The sequence below is a fragment of the Helicoverpa zea genome, chromosome 12 (assembly GCF_022581195.2).
Source record: "Helicoverpa zea isolate HzStark_Cry1AcR chromosome 12, ilHelZeax1.1, whole genome shotgun sequence".
Lineage (NCBI taxonomy): Eukaryota > Metazoa > Arthropoda > Insecta > Lepidoptera > Noctuidae > Helicoverpa > Helicoverpa zea.
Window position 1 is genome coordinate 2,555,451 of NC_061463.1, and position 23,772 is coordinate 2,579,222.

At 34.3% G+C, this 23,772-nt stretch overlaps 1 protein-coding gene across 5 annotated transcripts in view; it reads right to left on the reverse strand.

Annotated features, from left to right (window-relative positions):
• Positions 1-755: 755 nt before the first annotated feature.
• Positions 756-23,772, reverse strand: part of LOC124635038 (neuropeptide Y receptor type 2-like) — a 44,780-nt gene continuing 21,763 nt past the window's right edge. For 3 of the 5 annotated variants that reach the window (XM_047170798.1, XM_047170796.1, XM_047170797.1), the window contains 2 exons: positions 8,567-10,098; positions 756-1,430 (listed from right to left, as the gene is read on the reverse strand). In XM_047170798.1, coding sequence (XP_047026754.1) covers positions 8,575-9,876 — 1,302 coding nt within the window. In that variant the 5' untranslated portion in view covers positions 9,877-10,098 and the 3' untranslated portion in view covers positions 756-1,430; positions 8,567-8,574. Of the gene's footprint in view, positions 1,431-8,230; positions 10,099-23,772 lie in introns of those variants that run through there. The other 2 variants (XM_047170800.1, XM_047170799.1) reach the window with 2 other exon arrangements.

Consider the following 23,772-nt stretch of genomic DNA (forward strand, 5'->3'; position numbering starts at 1 on the left):
GATCGTTGTAATTTGTGCACTTCCATTCATCTCCATACTGATTTATGAGCCCGAACAAATCTATCGACCGACTAAAAGTTTGCAGTGTGGTCTTAGTAGCCACGAACTACCATAGAATATTTATAGCTTTCTCCACTGAGTTAGTAGCCCAGGAAGTCTCTTTATATATCTCGATTCCTACGTATATCGATTCTTTTCAATAATTCTGGCCTCTCGGTTTTCGGAAACTTAAAGATTCATGCGAGATAAGTTTTGGAAACTTTTTCTTTGGTAAATACGGTTCTCGGTAGTGGCTACTTGAATTTACTTTTTAGATGCTTAAATATTTTTATTGCTTTTTTGTAGTTTCATTTTTTAAATGTAATGAGTTTTATTTGAACTTTGTTTTACTAAGTTTGATAAGTTGATATAAGGAAATACCACGGATTCGCTCACGGATAAAGTGGCCATTCATTGAATTTGATATTATCAGTCAGAGCTAGAGATTAGCCTCCTAGTGCAATAGATAGCATGCTAGCCACTCACGTCATTATTTTTGTGACTTACATTGCAACCATAGGTATATCTAGAGTTACAGAAAAAAAAAAACAAAAATCAGCGTTTGTGTTTAGCTGATTTATGTTGTCCGTTTTGGGAATCGAACCCAGTCCGTTAAACTGCTAGACCCATAGTAATAGTACCACCATACCCATTGTTTGGACTTTCGTATTTAAGATTCTAGTCTTATAGGGATTTAAATAAATGTGCACAAGAGATATCTTTGGTACACTTTATTAATATAACGACAGCGAATTGCACGTATTTCATCCATTGACATTAATTACAAGGCATTTTGCTTTTATTAACATTTTTAATTTACCATTTATATTACAAAAATATTTTTAGCTAAACACATCGCTACTGTAAACTTCCTAAGTCTAATGACTATACATTTATAGAAAAAAGTACCTTCGTCAATGGGCTCAAAGTTCATTATCGAACTACATAATTGACGTAAATACTTTTATTCTTAGTTTTATTACATAGTTTATGTACACTACACATATTTTTGGCTACACTGTACATTCGTATACTTATCGTCTCTATTTACATACATTCTTATACATAAATTACTTTTTTATATATTTTTACATCATTACTCTCCTTGATATTACTGTAAATATTATCATACAGTTATAAATATTTGGTAATAAAAACAAAACATAAGTATTTAGAACTAAGTTCCATTTGGCATAATAATGAAGACATATATTGAGAAAAATGCCCAAATAATAACATTAGATATAATATATCACAATCATTTACTCAAATGATAAAACTAGGCATATCTAAAAATTTCAGTTTCACTAAAGTTCTTTTTAATGTCAAAACACTAATGAAAATACACCTTTATCTTTTTCTTTGGAAAGGAGGTCACTGCAATGTGTTACCTGTAAAAAGAGAAAAGTTATAAGACAAAAGAAAAATATTATTTAAAAGGAACCCGAGGAAGTTTGGTGTTTTTAAACGGTTTTATTTAGCTTACCCCGTTTGTTTTATTTATTCATTCTTGGGTCAAATTTAGTAATTCAAATTTCACCCTCTTCCTGTCAACCGATTAATCTGAAATTTTGTATACACCTTTAATTCCGATGACAATACAATATAGTAATATCAATAACATTGTAAATCCAATATGGCCGCCGGCACAAAATGGCGGATAACGTAGATTTTATCAATCCCATCAATATGGGTATCAAATGAAAGGGCTCAACAAGCAGAATACAATATACTATAAAAAATTGAAATCCAAGATGGCGGCCGCTACAAAATGGCGGATAACGTAGGTTTTATCAATCCCATCAATATGGTATCAAATGAAAGTTCTCAACCAGTAGAATACAATGTACTATATAAAATTAAAATCCAAGATGGCGGCCTCTACAAAATGGCGGATAACTTAGGTTTTATAAATCCCATCAACATGGGTATCAAATGAAAGGACTCAACAAGTAGAATACAATTTACTATAAAAAATGAAATCCAAGATGGCGGCCGCTACAAAATGGCGGATAACGTAGGTTTTATCAATCCCATCAATATGGGTATCAAATGAAAGTTCTCAACTAGTAGAATACAATGTACTATATAAAATTAAAATCCAAGATGGCGGCCTCTACAAAATGGCGGATAACTTAAGTTTTATAAATCCCATCAACATGGGTATCAAATGAAAGGTCTCAACAAGTAGAATACAATTTACTATGCAAAATTGAAATCTAAGATGGCGGATAACGTAGGTTTTATCAATCCCATCAATATGGGTATCAAATGAAAGGGCTCAACAAACAGAATACAATATACTATAAAAAATTAAATCCAAGATGGCGGCCGCTATAAAATGGCGGATAACGTAGGTTTTATCAATCTCATCAACATGGGTATCAAATGAAAGGTCTCAACTAGTAGAATACAATTTACTATGCAAAATTGAAATCTAAGATGGCCGCCGCTACCAAATGGCTGATAACAATTTTTTATCAATCCCACCAATACGGGTATCAAATGAAAGGGCTTCACAAGTAGAAAACTGTCAGTAACTCCAGCGGGGCCCAACAGGGCCAAGGCCTGCCTGGGCTGCGAGATTGTTCGAAAGAGTTACCGCGGCCCTGGTACATAAAAGGCCTACGACGGAACAAAATGGTTTCTAGTCAAGAGTCTGACACTCCCTCACCGCTGCTGACCCACAGCAGGAGAGGTCATGTGATGATTTTTGGGGTTGTTAAAAAAAAAAAAGTATCTGGAAGGGCTATGTATTGAGGAATTAGATTGTAATAAATTGTCAGGTAAGAGACCGTGTAATAATGATACACTAAATGAATTAGATAGAATGAGGAATATTCGGTACGCATTTTCATTAAATACTAAAAACTAGAAAATAAAAAATCGGTAAAAAAACTTTTAAGTTAAACGGTTTTATCTTATGTGCACTGAAAACTAGAAAATAAAAAAATAGTTACTTACCTGTCAACCTACGTAGGTGGTCCCGGTCATATTAAACTAAAATAAAAACGTGGGGCCCCTGTGAAATCCTACTTATGGCAAAGCATATCTTTATACTTTGGTAGATCATGAGCTCGGCGTTCGCTGGTGAAGCCGCTACGGCTGATTATTGATTGTCAAAATCTCCAGTTACGATTATAGTAAGTCGATGCAATCCACACCTATTATACCTCTAGAAGAAAGTACTACAGCAATAGTTAATGGGCCCCACGTTTTTATTTTAGTTTAATATGACCGGGACCACCTACGTAGGTTGACAGGTAAGTAACTATTTTTTTATTTTCTAGTTTTCAGTGCACATAAGATAAAACCGTTTATTTACAAAAGAGAATTTCCGTGAATTACAAACTTTGCAATGTTATTCTGATTCAAAGGTGAAGGGAATTGTCGAAAACATTTAAAAAAACCTTTCCGTGTTATTTTTAATCAGATGTTTTTTTTTTAATATCAACGCTTTACAAATCTAAATAAATGTATATCCTGATTTACATAGAGAATTAGTAAGAATATGTGTTAAGAAATATTTACAATATAGAAGTTGAAAGCAAAGAAGTCATTAAGAAATAAGAAAAAAAGCATAAGAAAGTTAGAAACTTTTACAATATTAGCTAAGCAAGAATTATTTTAAAGCATGCAAGCATTTTATAAACAATTTCGATTATGTAACGTTGTTTTAAACCTGAGATAATTAGCATTTAAGTTGCATCTAACGGTAAAAAAGCAATTTAAGTTTTCCTTAGACTAGTTTATTTATTTAGAGTTAAATTGGCTTAGCGACCAATTCATCATATAGCCAAATGATTTACCTACTAGATTTTGAAGTTACCTACCTATAAAATTTACGTTACCACCGAAATACCAATATAATGAACACATCGTAATCTATATTTAAACATATAAAAGTCAGAATCCATTTTATAAAACCAGCAGGCTTACACACACAATTTTATAGCCAATGAAATGGAATGTTCTAGATCTGTGTGTATATACGTGAACTAAATAAACAAATGCTCCACAGTTAAATATATAAAGATTTTATAACTGATGGCCCGTTGTGAACCATAGCCCATAAAGTACCAACGTCAAAACAAAAATTCTCGATTATTATTCCTTTGATCATAATTGTAATATTCTCTCTTATTAGATTTTTATGGAGTTCTGGTATTTTTTTCATTTTCCATCGTTCTATGAAATGAGTAATCTTATTAGTTTCGACGTTTGTTCGTCTTCCGTGAAAACGGTTTTGAAAAACTTTGTCTTTTATCTAAATGGCCCTTTTAAGTTGCAGGGGAAAATAAATACTTATGTTGGTATAATTTGTTGGTTTTCGTTAAAAAGACAGTTACCGTTATCGCTTATATCATCTCCTACTTAATAAATTGCTCTATAATTATCGAAGATTCATTCAATTGACATTATTATCAAAGCAATGAATATTGAACAGGCAAATTGATATCGAAATATACGTAACAATATTACATAACAAGACTGCCAGAAATTTATTCCACTATACCATTACTCAGTACAAATAAAAGGTATATTATTTCTGTCTCAGAAAAGTAGATCTTTTGTTCAGTTCACGATATCTTTGACTTTATTTTTATTATTCTTTTATTTTCTATCTTTGAATACTTTATTGAGAAATATTACGGTGTTTATTACAACAACAAAAGTACAGTGTCGCATGTTGATTAAGAAACTGTGCATTAAAGATTGAAGATAAATGTGCAATAATAAATCTGTGCAAAATATGGGTATTTTGACTGTGCACTTTACATTCCCGAGTTGTATTCGAGATTGGCGGAAAAATAGAGATGTTAAAAAGTTCGTGCAATTTGCATGGTGCGGGGCTTTGACACCATAATATTTTGTTCATTTATTGCTGTTGAGTGAGTGCCAAGAAAAAAAGAAATAGAAGAGATAAGTGTAATGAAAATATTTAAGTAAGAAAATTAAGATACTTTTTACATGTTCACCTTTCCTAAGTCCATTTCAGCTGTTATAAAGCGATGCTCTTCTGCTCATAAAGCGACAAAAGTCGAAGAGACAGCAACTCGTACAACTTATTAAACCTAATATTTGGAGGTTGACAAAACTCCGGATATCTTTCGTATTCTTTTGTATAATTTTCTCGCAAATATGTTTATGTACTGAAAGACCGTGGTAACTGAATAGTGATGTCAAAGAATTTGGTCTTTTATTCAACTTAGAATGTATGAGATATGTGTTGTGGTAATTTAGCAAAAAGACCTAAAAGTCGACTTTAGTAAAGTCACAAACGTTGTTTATTGTAAAAACATGATTTATTAAATCAACCTACGTTTCGTTTATAAAGTGTCTGCTAACAGTTGTGAATCAGCATTATATTATTTTAACAAAAAGTTTAAGTAGGAAAATATATAACAACCTAAAAAATATACTTCAATAAAAACTTAACCTTAATTCCAAACCGAGTAACATAATGTATGGCGTATCGTTGTGTATGTATAATAGTAACATAATGTTACTCGGTTTGGAATTAAGGTATTTTACAAACGCCTGTGCGAGTCGTATCTCATCTAGCAACAACACAGATATAAAATGTCTCTCTCGGCGCGCTCGCGACAGCCGACAACATAGTGCGTTGTCACGTTATCTGCACTTCACGGCTTGCACACACGAGTGACAATTTTTAGCTGGCACGACTATGTTTTCCCATAGTACAGGAAACATTTCAGGTGCAAAATACTCTGAGTTATCTGTTAGTTATTTTATATTAGTTGTTGTTATGCAAGGAAGGGAAATAATGGTTTGGTCTTTTGTAACGCGATGGGCTCTACTTGTATGCGTATTGTTTGCTTGCGTTTACTTTTTGGATTTATGTATATATAGGAATACTATATACATATTATTTTTGAAATGGAATGAAAATGTAGTAAATTAGTGAATGTAGAGGAAAATATAGGATGTGCTCTGCGGTATTAACTCTTAAGAGAGAGATTTTCACTCTAAACGATGCGGTATAAAATAAATTAAAAACAGATTAAAAATCTATCTAATTAAGCGTATTTACGACACAATAAAACTCTGATTAATCCTATAAAACCTCGTTGCTATAATTAAGTTAAAATAAAGCTTGTATTTTTAAAAGTGCCTAGAATAAAAATCTAAAACTATTCGGGTCGTAAATAAAAACATTTATCGAACAGGTTTTACTACTCAATAAACGCCTTTGCCTGTTTCTGACAGACTCAGCTCGAATGTTATATACGTTTTATTGGATTTATCCTGGGGCTTATTCTGGACTCGCACGTGACTCAAGATTTGGCATTCTTGGTGAATGATGATGTTGCATCAAAATATACTTATTATTTTTAAACCAGTGGCAGATACCTATTTTTAAATTTTGATTGAAACTTCACGCTTTTTGCAGCTTATATACCCACTGCATTCTATTTCAGTCATTAAATTATTGCATTTTGGTAACCAGATATCCATTATAAAATAGAAATATCGCAGAGTATATTAAACATTTTGTTGGATAATAGAACCATTATCCAACAAAACATAACAGTATTTACTCAAAATGTACATACAAGTACACACAAAAAATCACGTCACAAATAGGAAAACACTTCTCACTATATAATGTAAACATTTTTTCCCTGAATGTGACGTAAACCCGCCAAAATTGACATCTGTCACTTCAGTATGCGATTATTTGCGAATCGCTACAAGTTATGTGTCCTCCTTGGCATGACTTACAAAAATACGACGTCACAAAATGATGCGACTATTTTTCGCTCGCGATTTCCAATTTTCCCCTGTCGTGAAATAATTAACGAGTGCTTCGATAATAGTAACTGGGTCGCGATTTAAAATTCTTTTTACATTTTTTAAACAAGCTGTTTCGAAGGTTTCTGATATGTTTTTTTATTGAAATGTGATATTTTTTCTGTGTCAAATGATAATTTCGTAATTTTAACGACCAACGTCAGTGTGAAAATAATTGTTACATTTATATCTGAGAATGTGGTCCATATTATTTTTGGAAAATCAAGTTAAAGTTTGAAAATATATTTCTCCTTCTATTCAGTTATACTGGGTGTCCCATAAGTCCTTTGAAATCTAAATTTCGAATAAAATTTAAAAGGCGCGCGGGAATGGCATGCAGGGTGCGGGGATAGCATCAACGGTCTTTCGGAATTCATTCGCCATGGAAAGTTTTACCGGAGCGGACCGTGGTTTTTGTGTGTTTGAGTTTTATCATAACAATGATTCGGCCACCATTGCGCGGCGTAAATTTAGAGAGTATCGCAATTTGCGCTCGTTTAATGACTGTCCCAGTGTTCAAACGGTTAAAAATTGGGTTCAACAGTTCGAGGTGACTGGATCTAGAATTTTATTTTGTTGCATAAACAACGATCGGGCCGCCCAAGGACATCACGGACAGAAGACAACATCGACGTAGTGCAAGAGTCAGTTCGTGAAAATCCTACTCAATCCATTCGTAAGCGTTCCAATGCATTAAATACACCCAGATCGACGTTACAGCGCATTTTAAAGAAAGATAAGAAGTTACCATCCATAAAAAAAACAGTTAATACAGGAACAAAAAGATACGCCGCGCAATGGTGGCCGAATCATTGTTGTGATAAAACTCACGCACACAAAAACCACGGTCCGCTCCGGTAAAACTTTCAATGGCGAATGAATTCCCAAAGACCGTTGATGCTATCCCCGCACCCCGCATGCCATTCCCGCGCGCCATTTAAATTTTATTCGAAATTTAGATTTCAAAGGACTTATGGGACACCCAGTATAATTTTTGAACGGGTTATCTTTATTAAATAAATCTTGCCCGTATATTTTAACGATAAAAGTAAACAATACAGTAACTAAAAATATTTCGTAAAACAAAATAAAAATCAACTAAAATGGCCAAACAATTTGTGAAAACCATTCAATCGAATTCTCTTCTAAACCACATGTATTTTATTGGTTAGTTCTAAATGGTCGTACCTTTTTCAGATTTCTCTACCATTTTTCTCTAATAGGCTTTCTAGTTTCTATATTAGTTTTACTGGTCTTTTATTTAATTTTGATTTATATCAGAAAAGATAATATGTTAAGAATATTGTATGAATAACTTCGCTTTATATTATTATAAGCTAAACAAGTTAAATAAATAAAGTAATTATTACAAGCATTCAGTCAGAAATTAATTTAATTCGTTCCATTGATTGCAATTAGAATTCCCATTGATACTGAAACTACGCGTTTATTCAGTATTTTGAATTGTTCAGAATTTCAATTAAGTTTCTAATTTGAATTTGAGCAGAAATAGAGCTAAAGGCATAGGTATATTAGTTCACTACTATGGAAATATTGACACATATTGCTGTAAATATAACTATGTTTTTTTACTAAGCATTTATTTTACTGCATACAAAATTAGTTTATCTTCACGACTTTGTTAACGCGACATGCTATTATTGTAAGCGTTTTTTAAACATGTGTCTGTCATAACGACATGTGAACTTACCACGATATCTACAGCGCAGACACGATAGGCTCCTTATCCGAAGTATTTACAGTTTTATCTACAAACATATACATATTAACACAGTCTTCGTTAGGACTCGGATTGTCCTCCGGCTTCTCATCAGGACTTATATTCTCCACTCCATCATCTTCATACACCTTTAATTTATCATTTAATTCTATTTTATATCTAACTGAGGGTATTTTACTAACTGTGGATGTCAAGAGCGACTCTTGCACGGTATCGTTACCGTTGCAAGTTTTCTCTGAACGAAACATACCTGTCCTCTCTGACTGGTTGAATTTCCTCTTAGACCTCTTAGTGACGAGCGCTCCTAGACACGGCAGTATCTGCATGAACTCCTTTCTGAAGTTCTCGTTCAACCACGCGTAGAGGAACGGGTTGTAACAAGTGGAAGACATAGCGATGAAGTGCGCTACGAAAAATAACACCATGTAATATCTCCAGTCTTCTGCCAGTGAATAGAAGTCACTACTTATATTTATTAGGTTCAAAGGAAGCCATGACAGCCCAAATATAGCCACCATTGCTATCAACATTCTGTTTGTTCTTCGCTTCCTTTCTCTCTCCGCGTCTTCCTTCTTACTATTCTTACTCCCAGGTCTAGATTTTAATCTATCATTCAATTTTATACTAACACACGTGTAGCAAAAAGCCATAACAATGAAGGGGACTACGAACTGCATTATAGTAGTGACTGCGCCGAACGCCTTTCGGATTTGGTCTGAAGGCCATTTCTCTGCACAGTACACATCTTGGAGGGCCATATAGTAGCCGTAGGGGAAGGTCACAGATAGAGAGAACACCCAAATAAAAACAATCAGGCAAATACAGGTTTTGATCTTCATGCGAGGTTTGAAGGGATAGATGATGACGAAGAATCTATCTATAGCTATAGACGTTAATGTTAACGTGGAAATGTAGACGCTACATCCTTGTGCATAAGGCATAATATGGCATAGCGGGCCTCCGAACACCCATCTGCCGAGGAACGTGTAAAGTGGAGTAAATGGTACAGCAAACACACATAGTAGGATATCTGATAATGCGAGGTTCGTGATGAAGAGATTAGTGACGGTTTGCATAGCTCTGTTCCTGATGACAGCATAGCATACGAGAGCGTTCCCAAAGATTCCTACTACGAATATAATTGTGTATGCTGTGCAGAAAGCCGCTTGAATCGCTTTATCCTCAATAGGGTCGGTCGTCGTAATGTTTTGGAATTCATCACTGGTTGTGCTGAATGTATCATTGTTCGTCGGACTATCGGTAACCCATAGGTCGGTCATAATTCCTTTTTGTTCTTAACTTGTCATCATAAACCATTTAGGTTTGGTTGTGCTATCATATTTGTTATGTTTTATGTTATTTATCTGTATATTAGGCTCAGTTTGTCTCATGCTGTTATTCATACAATAAAATCTGTTTGTGTTTGTTGTATGAAATTGACGATAGGGGATTCCACCATAGTTTTTATATTCGGTCGATCATTCTCGATTGATGATTGATATCTGAAACAAGAGAAAATCAATTTAGTATTTGTTTGGGTGAAACTTTGGGGGTAGTATTTGGATATAATTTTAGTCAGTGTATAATTTTCCAAGTTTTGGTAGAAATATTATTTACCCTTCGATGAGTGGGAGTGAGAAGTTACCAAAGGGTTTTAAGAGAGTAGTTGGACGAAATTCCATTTTATATTCTAAAGCGAAATTACACGGCATTTTACTTGTATCTAGAATATGTGAATACAATAGAAAAACAAAACCAACATGTGGCACAAAACTCGTAAAATCTAAAATGATACCCAGAAACAGATTGAAACACTAAAAAGCATATGAAAGATATAAATATTAAAAGTTTTCCAAAATTTATCGTTCATAAAGTGTTTTAATATCAACTGGTAGAGTTTCCCTCAATATATTTTCAGTCCGTAAGTGTTTTGATTGGCTGTAAAAATACTTATGTCTATAAAATCGGAATGTTTGAGTGGATACTATAAAACGCAGCTTCTAAAATGAGTTCTGTCATAAATACGTCTTGGGATCGATGAAGTGGATTCACTACTTGAAATGTAGTGTGCCGGTTTAGATAAAAATTGTTTTGTTTCTATTTTTGTTTTGTAGCTGTAGTTTTGTTGGTAAACTTCTTTATGTAGTTGTAGTTTTGTTTTCTTGGTTTACAATAAACAAAGTTGATAACATTCTGTTTATTTGCTTACTGTGATACTCTAATGAAGTTCAAGGCTTCAAAAGACTACTAAGCTACCTTTAAACAAATTTTGCCTAAACGAGGTAACTAAACAGTATTGAAAAGCCCTTATGAATAATTAATATTTAGATACTAGAAACACTGATATTTTGCCTGTACTTTAGACTTCATAATTTTTAATTCGGATGCTGTTAAAACTTATCTTGGTAATTTAACTCCATGTTTATCTAGGGTCAAAGTTTTGCCAAAATCCACTCAGTCTCCATTAAAACAAAAAGCTTTTAACTCAATTAGTAAGATCATATCAGATGAACATCATGCTAACTAGCTAAGTTAAAGTTAAAGTGTTGGTTACTACATATGTAATTGTCACTTAAGCTAAGCGTCCACTTGTCGGTATCGTACGCAACGGACGTATCGCACGCAACGGATCGTAGTATTATTTATATAGAAACTCAAACAAGTGCGTCCACCTGTCCGCATCGTACGCATCGCACATCTTGTTTGAGTTTCTATATAAATAATACTACGATCCGTTGCGTGCGTTGCGTCCGTTGCGTACGATACCGACAAGTGGACGCTTAGCTTTATTGTTTTGAAAATTAATAGGGTATGTAGTGATTTGATTTAGTTATTACAATGGAGTTGTTACATTAATTGATGTACTTTGAACTTTATTACACGTATTTATGTGGATATTTTAAGTAACTATTACTTATAAGTAGTAACTTAGTTATAAAAATAATTACTACACAATATTGTTGTTATTTCCTAACTACCACGCCCTACAACTCAGAAGGTGCCGTAGAAGGTGCAGTCAGTTGTCATTGACTAGGTGCAAAGACAAGACTTTTCAAAATTTCAATGGAAAAGTAATTTAAGAAAAGAAATGATTTACGTATTATATCCACTAGGCTCTAACCACTTCCGTGTGACTCCCCGTACAAAACAGCCGGTCCTCCTAGCCAGTTTTCCTAACGTCAAAAAAGTGTAATTCAAGCAAAGGGACGGCAACGAATAGGAATGAACGATAGGCAGATTGTCCCGTTTCCAAGGACGCCCACACAATTCGTAATAATCTGCGAACCGATATGCCCATTATTCTTCTTTATTCATAAAATCGTGACATCTTATAAAAGCCCAATAAATCGTTTCTGTCATTCTCATTTTCTTTTCAGATCGAATCTGATGATAATGGGTACGCTGAATCTTTGAAGCCATAATATATAAGTACCTACTCGATTTTTCACTGAAATAAAATTATTATGGTAGTTATAATGAAAGACTTTAAAATGTTAAAGTAAATTGAGTTATTATTTCGGTTACGTTTTTGTTAAAATTTCGCTTGCAATTGGAACTCGGGGGATAGAGATAAAATTATATCATCGTATATTCTTAATAGTACCTAATTTAGTTAGCATAGTTTTAAGCTAAAGAATATTATAAAATAAAAGTAGTATCATATGCTTTTATTTACGTTATTTTAATTTGGTGAATAAGTGCTATTTTTACTTTCAAAACACATCTCACAGAGATTTTTTAATGTCGACCGGAATTTATTCATCTTGTTTTACTACCACGATTCCTGTTTTTGATTGCTAACATCAAAAGTTTTCAAAAGATGAATCGATTTTATGCGAAATATACGATGCGAAACTTTTGATTAAAATACACGGTGACTAATATTGTGATATCTACATTTATAGTTTTGAAATCGAATTTCTTTTCACTGAATAACTGAAAATGAGATTTCATGCAAAGGAGACTTTATGAATATGGAAGGGAATAAGAGGGCTAAGTTTATCTTGTATATGTTACGGGTAATGCTAGAAGGTGGAGTAAACCTAGGTTTACTCGGGTAGACTTAGTATTACCCAAGCTTCTTGGGTAAAGTCCGAATAATAAGTAAAATACATTTTAATTCGGGGTTTACCCATGCTCACCTAGGTCTACCCAACTCTGACTGGGTAATGTTAAAAAATTGTCTGATTAATTGTGAAATTAAAATCTAAGGTCATTTTAAACATGTATTATTTAAAAAAAAACATACAAAGGCGATCGTAATCTCTTGAAGAGCATAAACTTTATAGCTTTAATAGAAAAAACTAATAACGGTTGTTTTTATTATTATATATAAGTCGTGGTGGCCTAGTGGGCAAAGAACCAACCTCTCGAGTATGAGGGCGCGGGTTCGATTCCAGGTCAGGCAAGTACCAATGCAACTTTTCTAAGTTTGTATGTACTTTCTAAGTATATCTTAGACACCAATGACTGTGTTTCGGATGGCACGTTAAACTGTAGGTCCCGGCTGTCATTGAACATCCTTGGCAGTCGTTACGGGTAGTCAGAAGCCAGTAAGTCTGACACCAGTCTAACCAAGGGGTATCGGGTTGCCCGGGTAACTGGGTTGAGGAGGTCAGATAGGCAGTCGCTTCTTGTAAAGCACTGGTACTCAGCTGAATCCGGTTAGACTGGAAGCCGACCCCAACATAGTTTGGGAAAAGGCTCGGAGGATGATGATTTATTTGAGCAAGATAAACTGCTGTGTGATTCTAAAGAATTGCACAATTTTCCTGCAGCTTTGCATGAACACTTCTTTGTGGCACATTTTGTTTTGCAATTACACCTTTTTAGAATTACGCCATGGGCTCGAAAATTACGCAACACCTAACATTACCCAGTCAAAATTGGGTAGACCTAGGCGAGCGTGGGTAAACATCGAATTAAAATTTATTTTACTTATTATTCGGACTTTACCCAAGAAGCTTGGGTAATACTAAGTCAACCCGGGTAAACCTAGGTTTACTCTACCTTCTAGCATTACCCGTAACATATACATCATCATCTGCCTCGCCTTTTCATTAGGTAAAATTGGCAACACAAATTCATAGGATTTATATAAGGTAGGTCGATGAATCGATTCCAATTGTTACGGCATAGTAGCTGTGTTCATCAATAAATACCTAGAAAACATTATTTATTTTAGTCGTAAAAATCAATCAGTATTTTATTGCTTGTCAATAGATCACCTTAATTTAGACATTATAGTATTTGTATGCCACAGATGCGGCCGATTGGAATCCCGCCAACGTTTTATACTCGATATAGACTATCAAAATAAACAAAGTTACTTAAAACAATAAACATAAATTATAATAAAAACTTCCTCGTAATCAATGAAGGTACAATATTTATTATTAGGCAATACAACATTACCTATATTTTTAGGATTACAGGGAATAATTCTGTCAAATTGTTCGAGTTCTCTTAGTCTGTTTAGATTTTCTGAGAAAAATAAAGGAGCAAAATATTTTTTGACCTTGTTTTTCGGTTGTTACACAATACAAGATATAAAAGTTAATTGAATTGTTTTAATTTTATTTCCTTCGAAGGCCAATACATAGAACTATAGTAAACTCTTGTAGTGGTTAGCACATCAAGTCTTTCAATTACTATGTGCGGGTTTTTTACCTGGTCAGGCAAGTATTAATGTGCCTAACTTAAGTTATAATATGTACTTTCTAAGAGCATTTTGGACACCAATAGTTGAGTAAAGTCTTTACCTGGACTTAAGGTCTGAAATTGGGAATCCTTGGGCAAACGTTGTTATTAATGCTCAAAGTTGTAGTACCTAACAAAAAAAAATGCTTAGTTTGTTTTGACACCAAATATAATAGCATATTTATTGAAATAAGAATATGTACAGTAACAAAAACTTAAACTTAAAAATAAAATACAAAACATAAAAACATATACCTATAATGAATCTTCTTCTTACTACAAATATGAATCTGTGTACTGAAAATACGTGTGTGTCAATTTATTATTATTTTCTTTATAAACAACAGCAAATTATTAATGATGTTTATTTTGGCAATCGTCGTGTATTTATTACTCATTTGATCTTATAAGCGTAATTCAGAGATATATTCAAATTGATTAATTGGATTAGTATGAAAATGTAGATGCTAATAGCCTGAATATAATTAAGCCTGAACGCTGTACAAATAAACACACCGTTATTAAACATGTTCAATTTTAATATGTCGTTTTTCTTCTGTTTATAAGAAGTATGCATCTTTTTTTATAATATTTTTCTTCAATAGTACAAAAAGCTTATTGAGATCCTTACTAATATTATAAATGTGAAAGTAACTATTTCAGTCTATCTGTCACGCTTTTCCGAATGAACTACTGAATCCTAGGTACACAGATATTCTAGAAATATAGGGCCTTACTACAAAAACTTTAAACCCTGTTTTACACTTGTCTAATAAAATTTTGGCTGCAAAATGAACCATATGTCAACGTCATAATTTGACATTTTTTTAGACAAGGCATAAACTGACGTTAAAAAGTTTTTGTGGTAAGACGGCTAGAGTCTAAGAAAGGACTAATATAATATAAACTTGTGCGAGCGCATGTGTGGTCAAATAACAAAATTCGAGATAAATTGTGACAGTAAATTGAATGTTTTAATTTACAAAATTCATCAACGAGATATTGTTCATTCAATTACTTATACAAGTCGTTTTCATTCGAAATAACAGACATTAATATTCGTGAGCTCGTGAAAACAGCCCTTTAATTAAATAAAGGGTGTTCTCATTGATATGGTTTTCGCAATGTGGTTGCCAATGAGAAAAGGTTTGTTCAAATTAGATGGTTATTTTGAAAATGTGAAAAGAAACAAGTGTATTAAATAGTTTGCATTGTTTTTTTAAGTTACTAATTAAATATTTGTAATGATTAAAATATTGCAGTGGTAGCCGGCATCACTCGGATAAAATGTAGCTTTACCTTCTTCAGAGTCTAGACTATTTCCGTCTTACCACAAAAACTTTTAAACGTCAGCTTATGCCTTGTCTAAAAAAATGTCAAATTATGACGTTGACATATGGTTCATTTTGCAGCCAAAATTTTATTAGACAAGTGTAAAACAGGGTTTAAAGTTTTTGTAGTAAGGCCCTTTGTGTCCCTTTCATTTAAATCAGTTCAGTTGCGAGTATAATATTAGTGAGTGTGCATAATGAAAGTGAAAAACGTCTAAATTGATTTTGTTGAATATTACCTAACAGTTCAGATTTGCAGATTATAGCATTTAGGATATAAATAAATGTTTCAGCTGCGGCCGCTCAAATGGTCTATCCTAAGGGAATAGTTCTGTTTCTCGAGATAAACTGAAGGAGGTTCTAATCTCCGGCCTATAAACTATATCTTTGCAATAAATCATGTCAGACTTATGTATTGCTATTTTGCTGATAAAATAGCATCGCATAGCAGACATACCTTGGTATTTTGAAAACTATTTTTGATATTCTTAACAAAAAAAACAACTACTTAGGTATCGGCTTCCAGTCTAACTGGATGCAGCCGAGTACCTACCACTGTTCTACATGTAGCGTCTGTATTTCTGACCTTCTCAACCCAGTTAGATACTTGTGGTGTCGTATAGATCCCTGAGTTTCTGGTTTCTGATTACCCATAACGACTGACAATTTTTTTACGTTCTCAAGTAAATGAGTGTTGACGTCATAAGTTTACACGTTTTACTCATTTTACGCTCGTGTGACTCCAGAAATATGAGCAATATTACGTTACTTAGGATTAAATGTTGTTCTTCCCAGAAATACGATCTATTTAAATGTTGGTAGACGCCTCAGGCTGGTAATAATTTATATTTTCTTAATTAATCTCCTAGAATTATGATAGACTTACTTCGATGACAGCTCATTTTATTGCTTGTGAAGTAATTTACGTTGATTAAGTACGAGCTCAGAGTTTTGAATTATAAATATCAGACAACATTGTTTTTAATATTTTAAGTATTACTGCTACTACTACTAATACTTATTCGCTTGGTCCGAAGAAAAACTCAATTCCTAGGCAATGGGTGAAGACACTGGCTCCTGTAAGGTCAGGTCAAATAAGGCACAGGTCTCACCTAGCTCAGGAGCCAGGGCTTCCTTTGTAATTGTATTTTTATGCCAATAAAACATTTATTTATTTATTATTATTTATTTAATTATTGCAAAGTTTTCACCTATGAGCTCAAAACTCAATAAACCCAAATATCTCACAAAATTATCTCTAAATAACATTTTGTAAGGTTACTCAACTCTATTTGTAGCAGCCATTCACAAACGCTCATATTTACCTCCACACGCAACCGTTTAAATAAATACACACATTTGTAAAACAATACGTGGAAATAACATCATAGGTATCGCCATAAAGTATATAATACGGGATATGATCGCAGCTATGAATAAATGTTTCTCAGAGCACATTGAAGACTGAATAGTCGGCCAACAGTTGTCAGTTACTACCATAATATTTTTTTATTTCAGTATAAAATCGAGTACCTACTAGGCTTACCCGTAAACTAAACAGTCGGCCGATAATTGTCAATTGTAATAAAAAACAAAAAAAAAAAATCCAAGCAATTAAATAACATCCGGCTAACTAAATAACTGATCTTCGTAAAGTGTAATTCATCTCCATTATGAGCCCAAACAAGCTATCGGCCGATTAAAAGTTTGCAGTGTGCAGACTCAAAGATTTATCGCAAGAATAAATTATCGTAAGACCCTTTTCACTTAGTCGCGACAATCCGGGATTTTGAAGGTGATAGATATCCCGGCAATTCAAGCCAGTCATTGATAGAATATTTGGCTACTTATAGAAAATCCTAAGTGATATTAAATGAGAGGGTTTGGATGTTTCTTACCCAGTCATGCAGAGGAGCGATCGGGGCACAGATTGTTTATAACTCGAAATCTGTAGGTACTAATATGACAAATAAGAATCATGTTTGTTTGTTAATTTTTTTGTACCCTAAAGGCTCCAAAAGTGTTAAACAGATTTGAAAAATTCTTTCACTGATGGAAAACGCTCTTCCCGAGTAACATAGGCTAAATTTTATACCGGTATGGACAGTAGGTAGTTCCCACGGGACTCGAGTGAAGCCGCGGGAAAACGGCTAGTAAATAAATAAATAAGAGTATTATTAAGAGTATTATTTTTATTACGAGACAGGGACAATTACGGGTATAGAGTAGTTTAAGATAAAAGTTAGATAGAAGATAGAAAGGCATTATTCCCTACGGGCAGTACACTTTTATATTATAGTGATATGAAAACAATATCGTTTTTGATATTTACTACAAACGGCTTTTGGGTAAGTATATCTTAAAATCCCGGGAGGTCTGAAACAAAAGAACTTCGTATTTCGAGATTATAGTATTTCTGTAGTGTTATTGAGCATTATGGTAATATTATGAGATATAAATGTCATGTAATATTATCCTTATTGGAAAGGACAAATTGGCAGCATCTAGATATGACATATTGGTTACCACTTAGCATTACGTTGAGGCTTGTGTTCGTGACTCAGCATAATGCTGAGTACAACACCGTAGACTGGCTGTAAAATTGCGTAACATTATTTTTTACAGTTTTCGCTTACTTTATTGTCAAATAACCGTACTTGTAATCAAATGGAGCCGACAATGTAGGCGTCCCACTCACAGCCATAAATGCTGAACAACACAAAAACCTTTTGGCGATAAGATAAAATTAAAAGTTTTACACGAATCCCTTGTTCGCCTAAAACCTATGGCGACTGATAACACATGATGGACGTAAACGTTCCAATTGCTACTGAATTTTATCACGTCATACACCAGACGGTTCCATGTAGGCGATCCAAGGTGATTTTTAAATGTTTTGCCCATGCCTGCTCTCGTAAACGGGCTCTTGAAATATTACCAAAAAAAAATACAACTATCCCTACTAATATTATAAATGCGAAAGTAACTCTGTCTGTCTGTCTGTTACGCTTGCACGCCTAAACCACTGAACTAATGTTAATAAAATTTGGTACAGAGATAGAGTTGACTTTGAACATAGGATAGTTTTTATCCCGGACTTTTGAAGAAATTTCTTGGAAACGCTAAAGCTAGTAAAAAATAAATGAATCTTATGGGACAGTGGGACAGAAAAGTGTAGAGTTATGTCTTTTCCCGTATTTGTGAAGTTACGGATGGATTGTGTGAAAGTCGTTACGGCACTTGTGATATGACGTCAGACGGAGAAGTATGTACTAAATAATTGGGATAAGGTCAGGAAGATGATGATGATGATGGTTTGTAAATTGTACCTACTATCAAAATGCGAGTGAAACGAAAGCAAAAGGCACGTATTTCTATATCCACTATTTTCCCAGCTCTATAATTTCTATTACCATTAAACTGGGCTATAAACTTTATACCAACTACTATTTATACTGTCCTTAAGCCCTGTAAAAATTTAATGCCTGCATTTTATATCTTAGGTACGTGTGCTGCACTTTTATGCAATTTACTAGTCTCTTAAGATGCATTTTTATGTGTTCTGCATTTAAAAGTAGGGCGGTTACTAAAGGTAATGTAAGTTAATAAAGTAAATGGGCATTTTTTGTTTTGAATATGTATTTTGGAACATAAATTTCAAAGAATAATAAATAGGTTAAAAAGATCTCCTAGAAACGGGTAAATAATTAGTTAAAGACATAGTTTTAAAACGAGTTAACAAACAAAGTATCAAGCGTAATTATAATCTTTTATACGTAGTGGTTATTTTACACCACTCATAATTACTGTTTTCCGTGACAAAACAGACACTTAACTGACATTCTAATTTGTTTTTCACATTCAGAACAAAATGAGATTTGGTTCAAATACACACACGTTGGTTTATGTAAATGAATTTATTTGATTTATGAAACGTAAAATAAGTTATCGTTTATCAAAAGAGTTGCTTTTTAGGGTTCCGTATCCAAAGGGTAAAACGGGACCCTATTGTTTTCGCTCCTGTGTCCGTCCGTCCGTCCGTCTGTCACCAGGCGAGTTGAGAGAGTTGAAATTTTCACAGATGATGTATTTCTGTTGCTGGTATAACAACAAATACTAAAATACAATATAATAAATGAAAACTAGAATACAATAGTTTACACAAACACAGAGCAATGTAAACAAACAGAGATGACTCGGCTAGCCGATCAGTTAATTGCTCAATCCGCTTAGCGAGAGATTAGCCACGAGTGCAGCTAACTCCCACTAATATGCTTATAAAACTACCATCATTGTTTGTATTCAATTCATTGGAAAATATCCTGTTTATAGATGTTTATGATTCGTGGTGGCCTAGTGGGTAAAGAACCATCCTCTCGAGTAAGAGGGCGCGGGTTCGATTCCAGGTCAGGCAAGTACCAATGCAACTTTTCTAAGTTTGTATGTACTTTCTAAATATATCTTGGACACCAATGGCTGATAAAAAGGTGAAGGAAAACATCTTGAGGAAACCTGGACTGTAAAGTCTGAAATCACCAACCCGCATTGAGCAAGCGTGGTGATTAATGCTCAATCCTTCTCCGTGTGAGAGGAGGCCTGTGCCCAGCAGTAGGACGATAAAAAAAAAAGGCTGTAAAAGGCTTTAACGTAGATCCAATTATTGTGTTGGTATATAATAACTATTAATTTATTTCAGGGTTAACCTTAAAGCTACATACAGCTAAGAACTTCAACATATGATACACTCGTAACCAAATAAGACAAGATTAAACTAATAACATTAAAATAAATAAATAAATAAATAAATAAAATTTTTATTTATCCACAGTTACATAGTTTGCCTTAAAATTAACTTAGGTACATTGATTTGGTGTAGGTAACTATATGTAGTAGCAGACATTGGTTTTTTTGGATCGGCGGTCCCCAAACTAGGCTAGGCCTGTATCTTGGGAGCCCGAGTTGCGGTTACAATGAGTACTTTTGTCGAATTATAGGACGTATGCGGTGTTTATGTGGACAAAAATAGAATATAAAAATTTAAATAAGACGTAAAAGAAAGCTAAGAAAGTTATAACTAATTGGAGCATCTTCTAAAAAAATAAAATTGTCTCTTTCTAGACGTTAAAAGTAAAATAAAATATGTTAATAAGTAAAAAAGTTAAAATTATAACAAAATTCTTAATTTAAATCGAACTTAGCTTATCAGTCTCAAAAGAGTGAGTGTTTGTGTGTGTGTGTGTGTGTGTGTGTGTGTGTGTGTGTGTGTGTGTGTGTGTGTGTGTGTGTGTGTGTGTGTGTGTGTGTGTGTGCACATGCGTGCGAAGTATGCTAATGCATCCTTTCGAGTGTAGATTGTGTTGTGAGAAGATTTTCTGTCTCTTCGTATGAGAGTCCTGTTAGCCATTTTTTGATTATCTTCTTACACGAGGAAAGTGTCAGCTCATTTGTGTCGTGCGCTAACCTGCTGTGTACGTTATTAAAGACAGTTGTGTGGAGATAGGTAGGGCAACGTCTGGTTAAGAGGGAAGTCGTGCGTGGTATTGGGATTTTGAATAGTCGTTTTGAGGTGAGTGTATTGTAGTCTGGTCTTTTTTTCAAGGTTTTGTGTGTGTGTAGGTATGCATTAAGAATAAATAGTTGGCGGACACGTAGAACTGCAAATTCTTTATATAGGGTGTCTGTTGGGAAGAGCCACGGCTTTTTAAGAAGTACTTTGATCACTGCCCTTTGGGCTCTTTCAAGGTCTATGAGTGTGGTTTTTCCCGCTCCTCCCCAAACAGATATACCGTATTGAATGATTGATTGGCATATGGCGTAATATACCGTGAGGAGTATGTCTTTTGGTGTTCGGTCTCTGAGTTTTTTCATGATGTATATTAGTTTTCTTACTCGACCTGACAGAGATTGGATGTGTATTTTAAAGGATAGATTTTCATCAATGAGGAGGCCTAGGTAGCGGATAGATTGGGTTCGTTGAATGTGTTCACATGAACAGGATTCTCTTGATGTGTTTGGAGTGCATGTGTGGAATTTGAGTGAGAGATTAGGAGGTGGACTGGACGTTAGGGTTTTGAAAAATGTGATTATTTTGGTTTTTTTTTATGTTAAGTGTTAGTAGGTTGTAGTTTAGAGTTTGTGCTACTGTTGCTAGGCCTTCTTCAGCTAAATTAAATAAGTGTTCCCAAGTTTTGGAATGAAAGATTATGACAGTGTCGTCAGCGTAGGATATTAGTTCTGCGTTCGGAAGGTTCAGATTGAGTATGTCATTCATATAGATTATGAAGAGAGTGGGGCCCAAAAGACTACCTTGGGGAACTCCGAAGTTGATATGGAGTTTATTACTAGTGTATCCCTCAGATTTGACATACTGACTGCGGTTTGTTAGATAGCTATGAAACCATTCAAGCGGCTTACCTCTAATACCGGATGACTCTAATTTTCTGAGGAGAAGATTAGTTGAAATTGTATCGAATGCTTTGGCTAGATCTAAGAAAACCGCCATGCATCGATCCCCCCTTTCGACGCAATCTGATATGTTATTTGTTAATAGTAAAGTGGCATCTTCAGTAGACTTCCCTTTTCTGAAGCCAAATTGTCTATTTGAGATGAGGTGGTTCTTTTCTAGGAAATTTATCAAACGTGTATTTACAACTTTTTCGAGGATTTTTGACAATATACTAAGAAGTGCAATCGGCCTGTAGTTTTCAGGTTTATCTGTGGGCCCTCCTTTGTGAATTGGACTCACAGCAGCGACCTTCCATTGTTCAGGAAATACACCTGTTTCTAAGCTGAGGTTGATTATATGTGTTAAGGGAGCTATAATAGAGTTTTGTATTTTTTTCAAAAGTCTCACACCAATTTTGTCGGGTCCAGGGCTGCTGTCGTTTTTTAGTTGGCTGATAAAGTGGGATATTTCTGTTTCGTCAGTGGGGTGAAGAAAGAAGGTGATAGGTGAATGTTTGTGTGGCGTATATTTGCTAGTTAGGGATTCTTGTGTTTCAGATAATCTCGTTAGTATGGTATCAGCTAATTTTTTTCCTACTGCTGTGAAGTACGAGTTGAATTTGTTGAGACAGTCGATTGGATCTGCGGAGTTTGACGTTACGTTCGATGTGGCATTTCTTTGAGCGTTGGGGTCGTAGATGGATTTTAGCACTTTCCACAGCATTTGAGGGTTTTTGTTGTTTTCTCGTATTTGTCGGCTATCGTAGTCAGTTCTCAGTTTTCTTAATATATTATTACAAAAATTTCTATAGCGGGTGTAAATTAGCTTTTTGGAAGTATTTTCTGGATCAGACCTCAGGGACAGATGCAGGTTATCACGGTGTTTAATACATCTTATGAGTCCAGGCGTCATCCAAGGTTGTAAGTTAAGTTTGCTTCGCGGTATTTTAATTTTGTGTGTGTGTTTTTCTATTAAGTCTGTGAGTGTTTTCGTGAGTAAGGTTGCTGCTGCGCTCGCGTAGTTTTGACTCATGATGTCAGACCAGTCATGTTCAGCTAATTCCAGGGCTATGTTCTCTTCGCTTATTTTAAATTTCCAGGGGTTATTTTTTTTCCTGGCGGTACTGATGGAAGGCACATGGGCCATAACCATGTCGTGATCTGTGATAGAGCTTTTACAAATGATGCCTTTCGATTTTGTGCTACATTTGATGTATATGTGGTCGATACATGATTTTTCTCTCGTCGGTTTGGTAATAGCCGGAAGCAGTGAGTGTGATGCCATAAGGCACGTGTAATCGTGATGTTTGTTGTTTGTGGTGTTACATATATCAATGTTTGTATCTCCTGTGATAATAACTGTTGAGTATATGTTAATCGTCTTGAGGAGTTCGTCCAGTGAGGCAAGGAAACTGGTTAAGTTAGAGAAGGAAGGTGAGCGGTAGAGTCCTAGAATAGCAACTTTGTTGTTTAAAACTAAGAGCAGGCTGTCAGTGTCTTGTAAGTTTGTTTCAACCAGAGTTGCGTTGTGCTTGTTTTTTATATATATGACTATTCCTCCATTCTTATTTTGTTGTGTGTTTGTTCGAAAAACGTTATACTCAGGAATATTGTCGAGTTTAGAAATATTACATTATTTAAAAACACCAACATAGAGTATCTACCTACATACTATATTGTGGGTTGTTGTGAACATGTAGT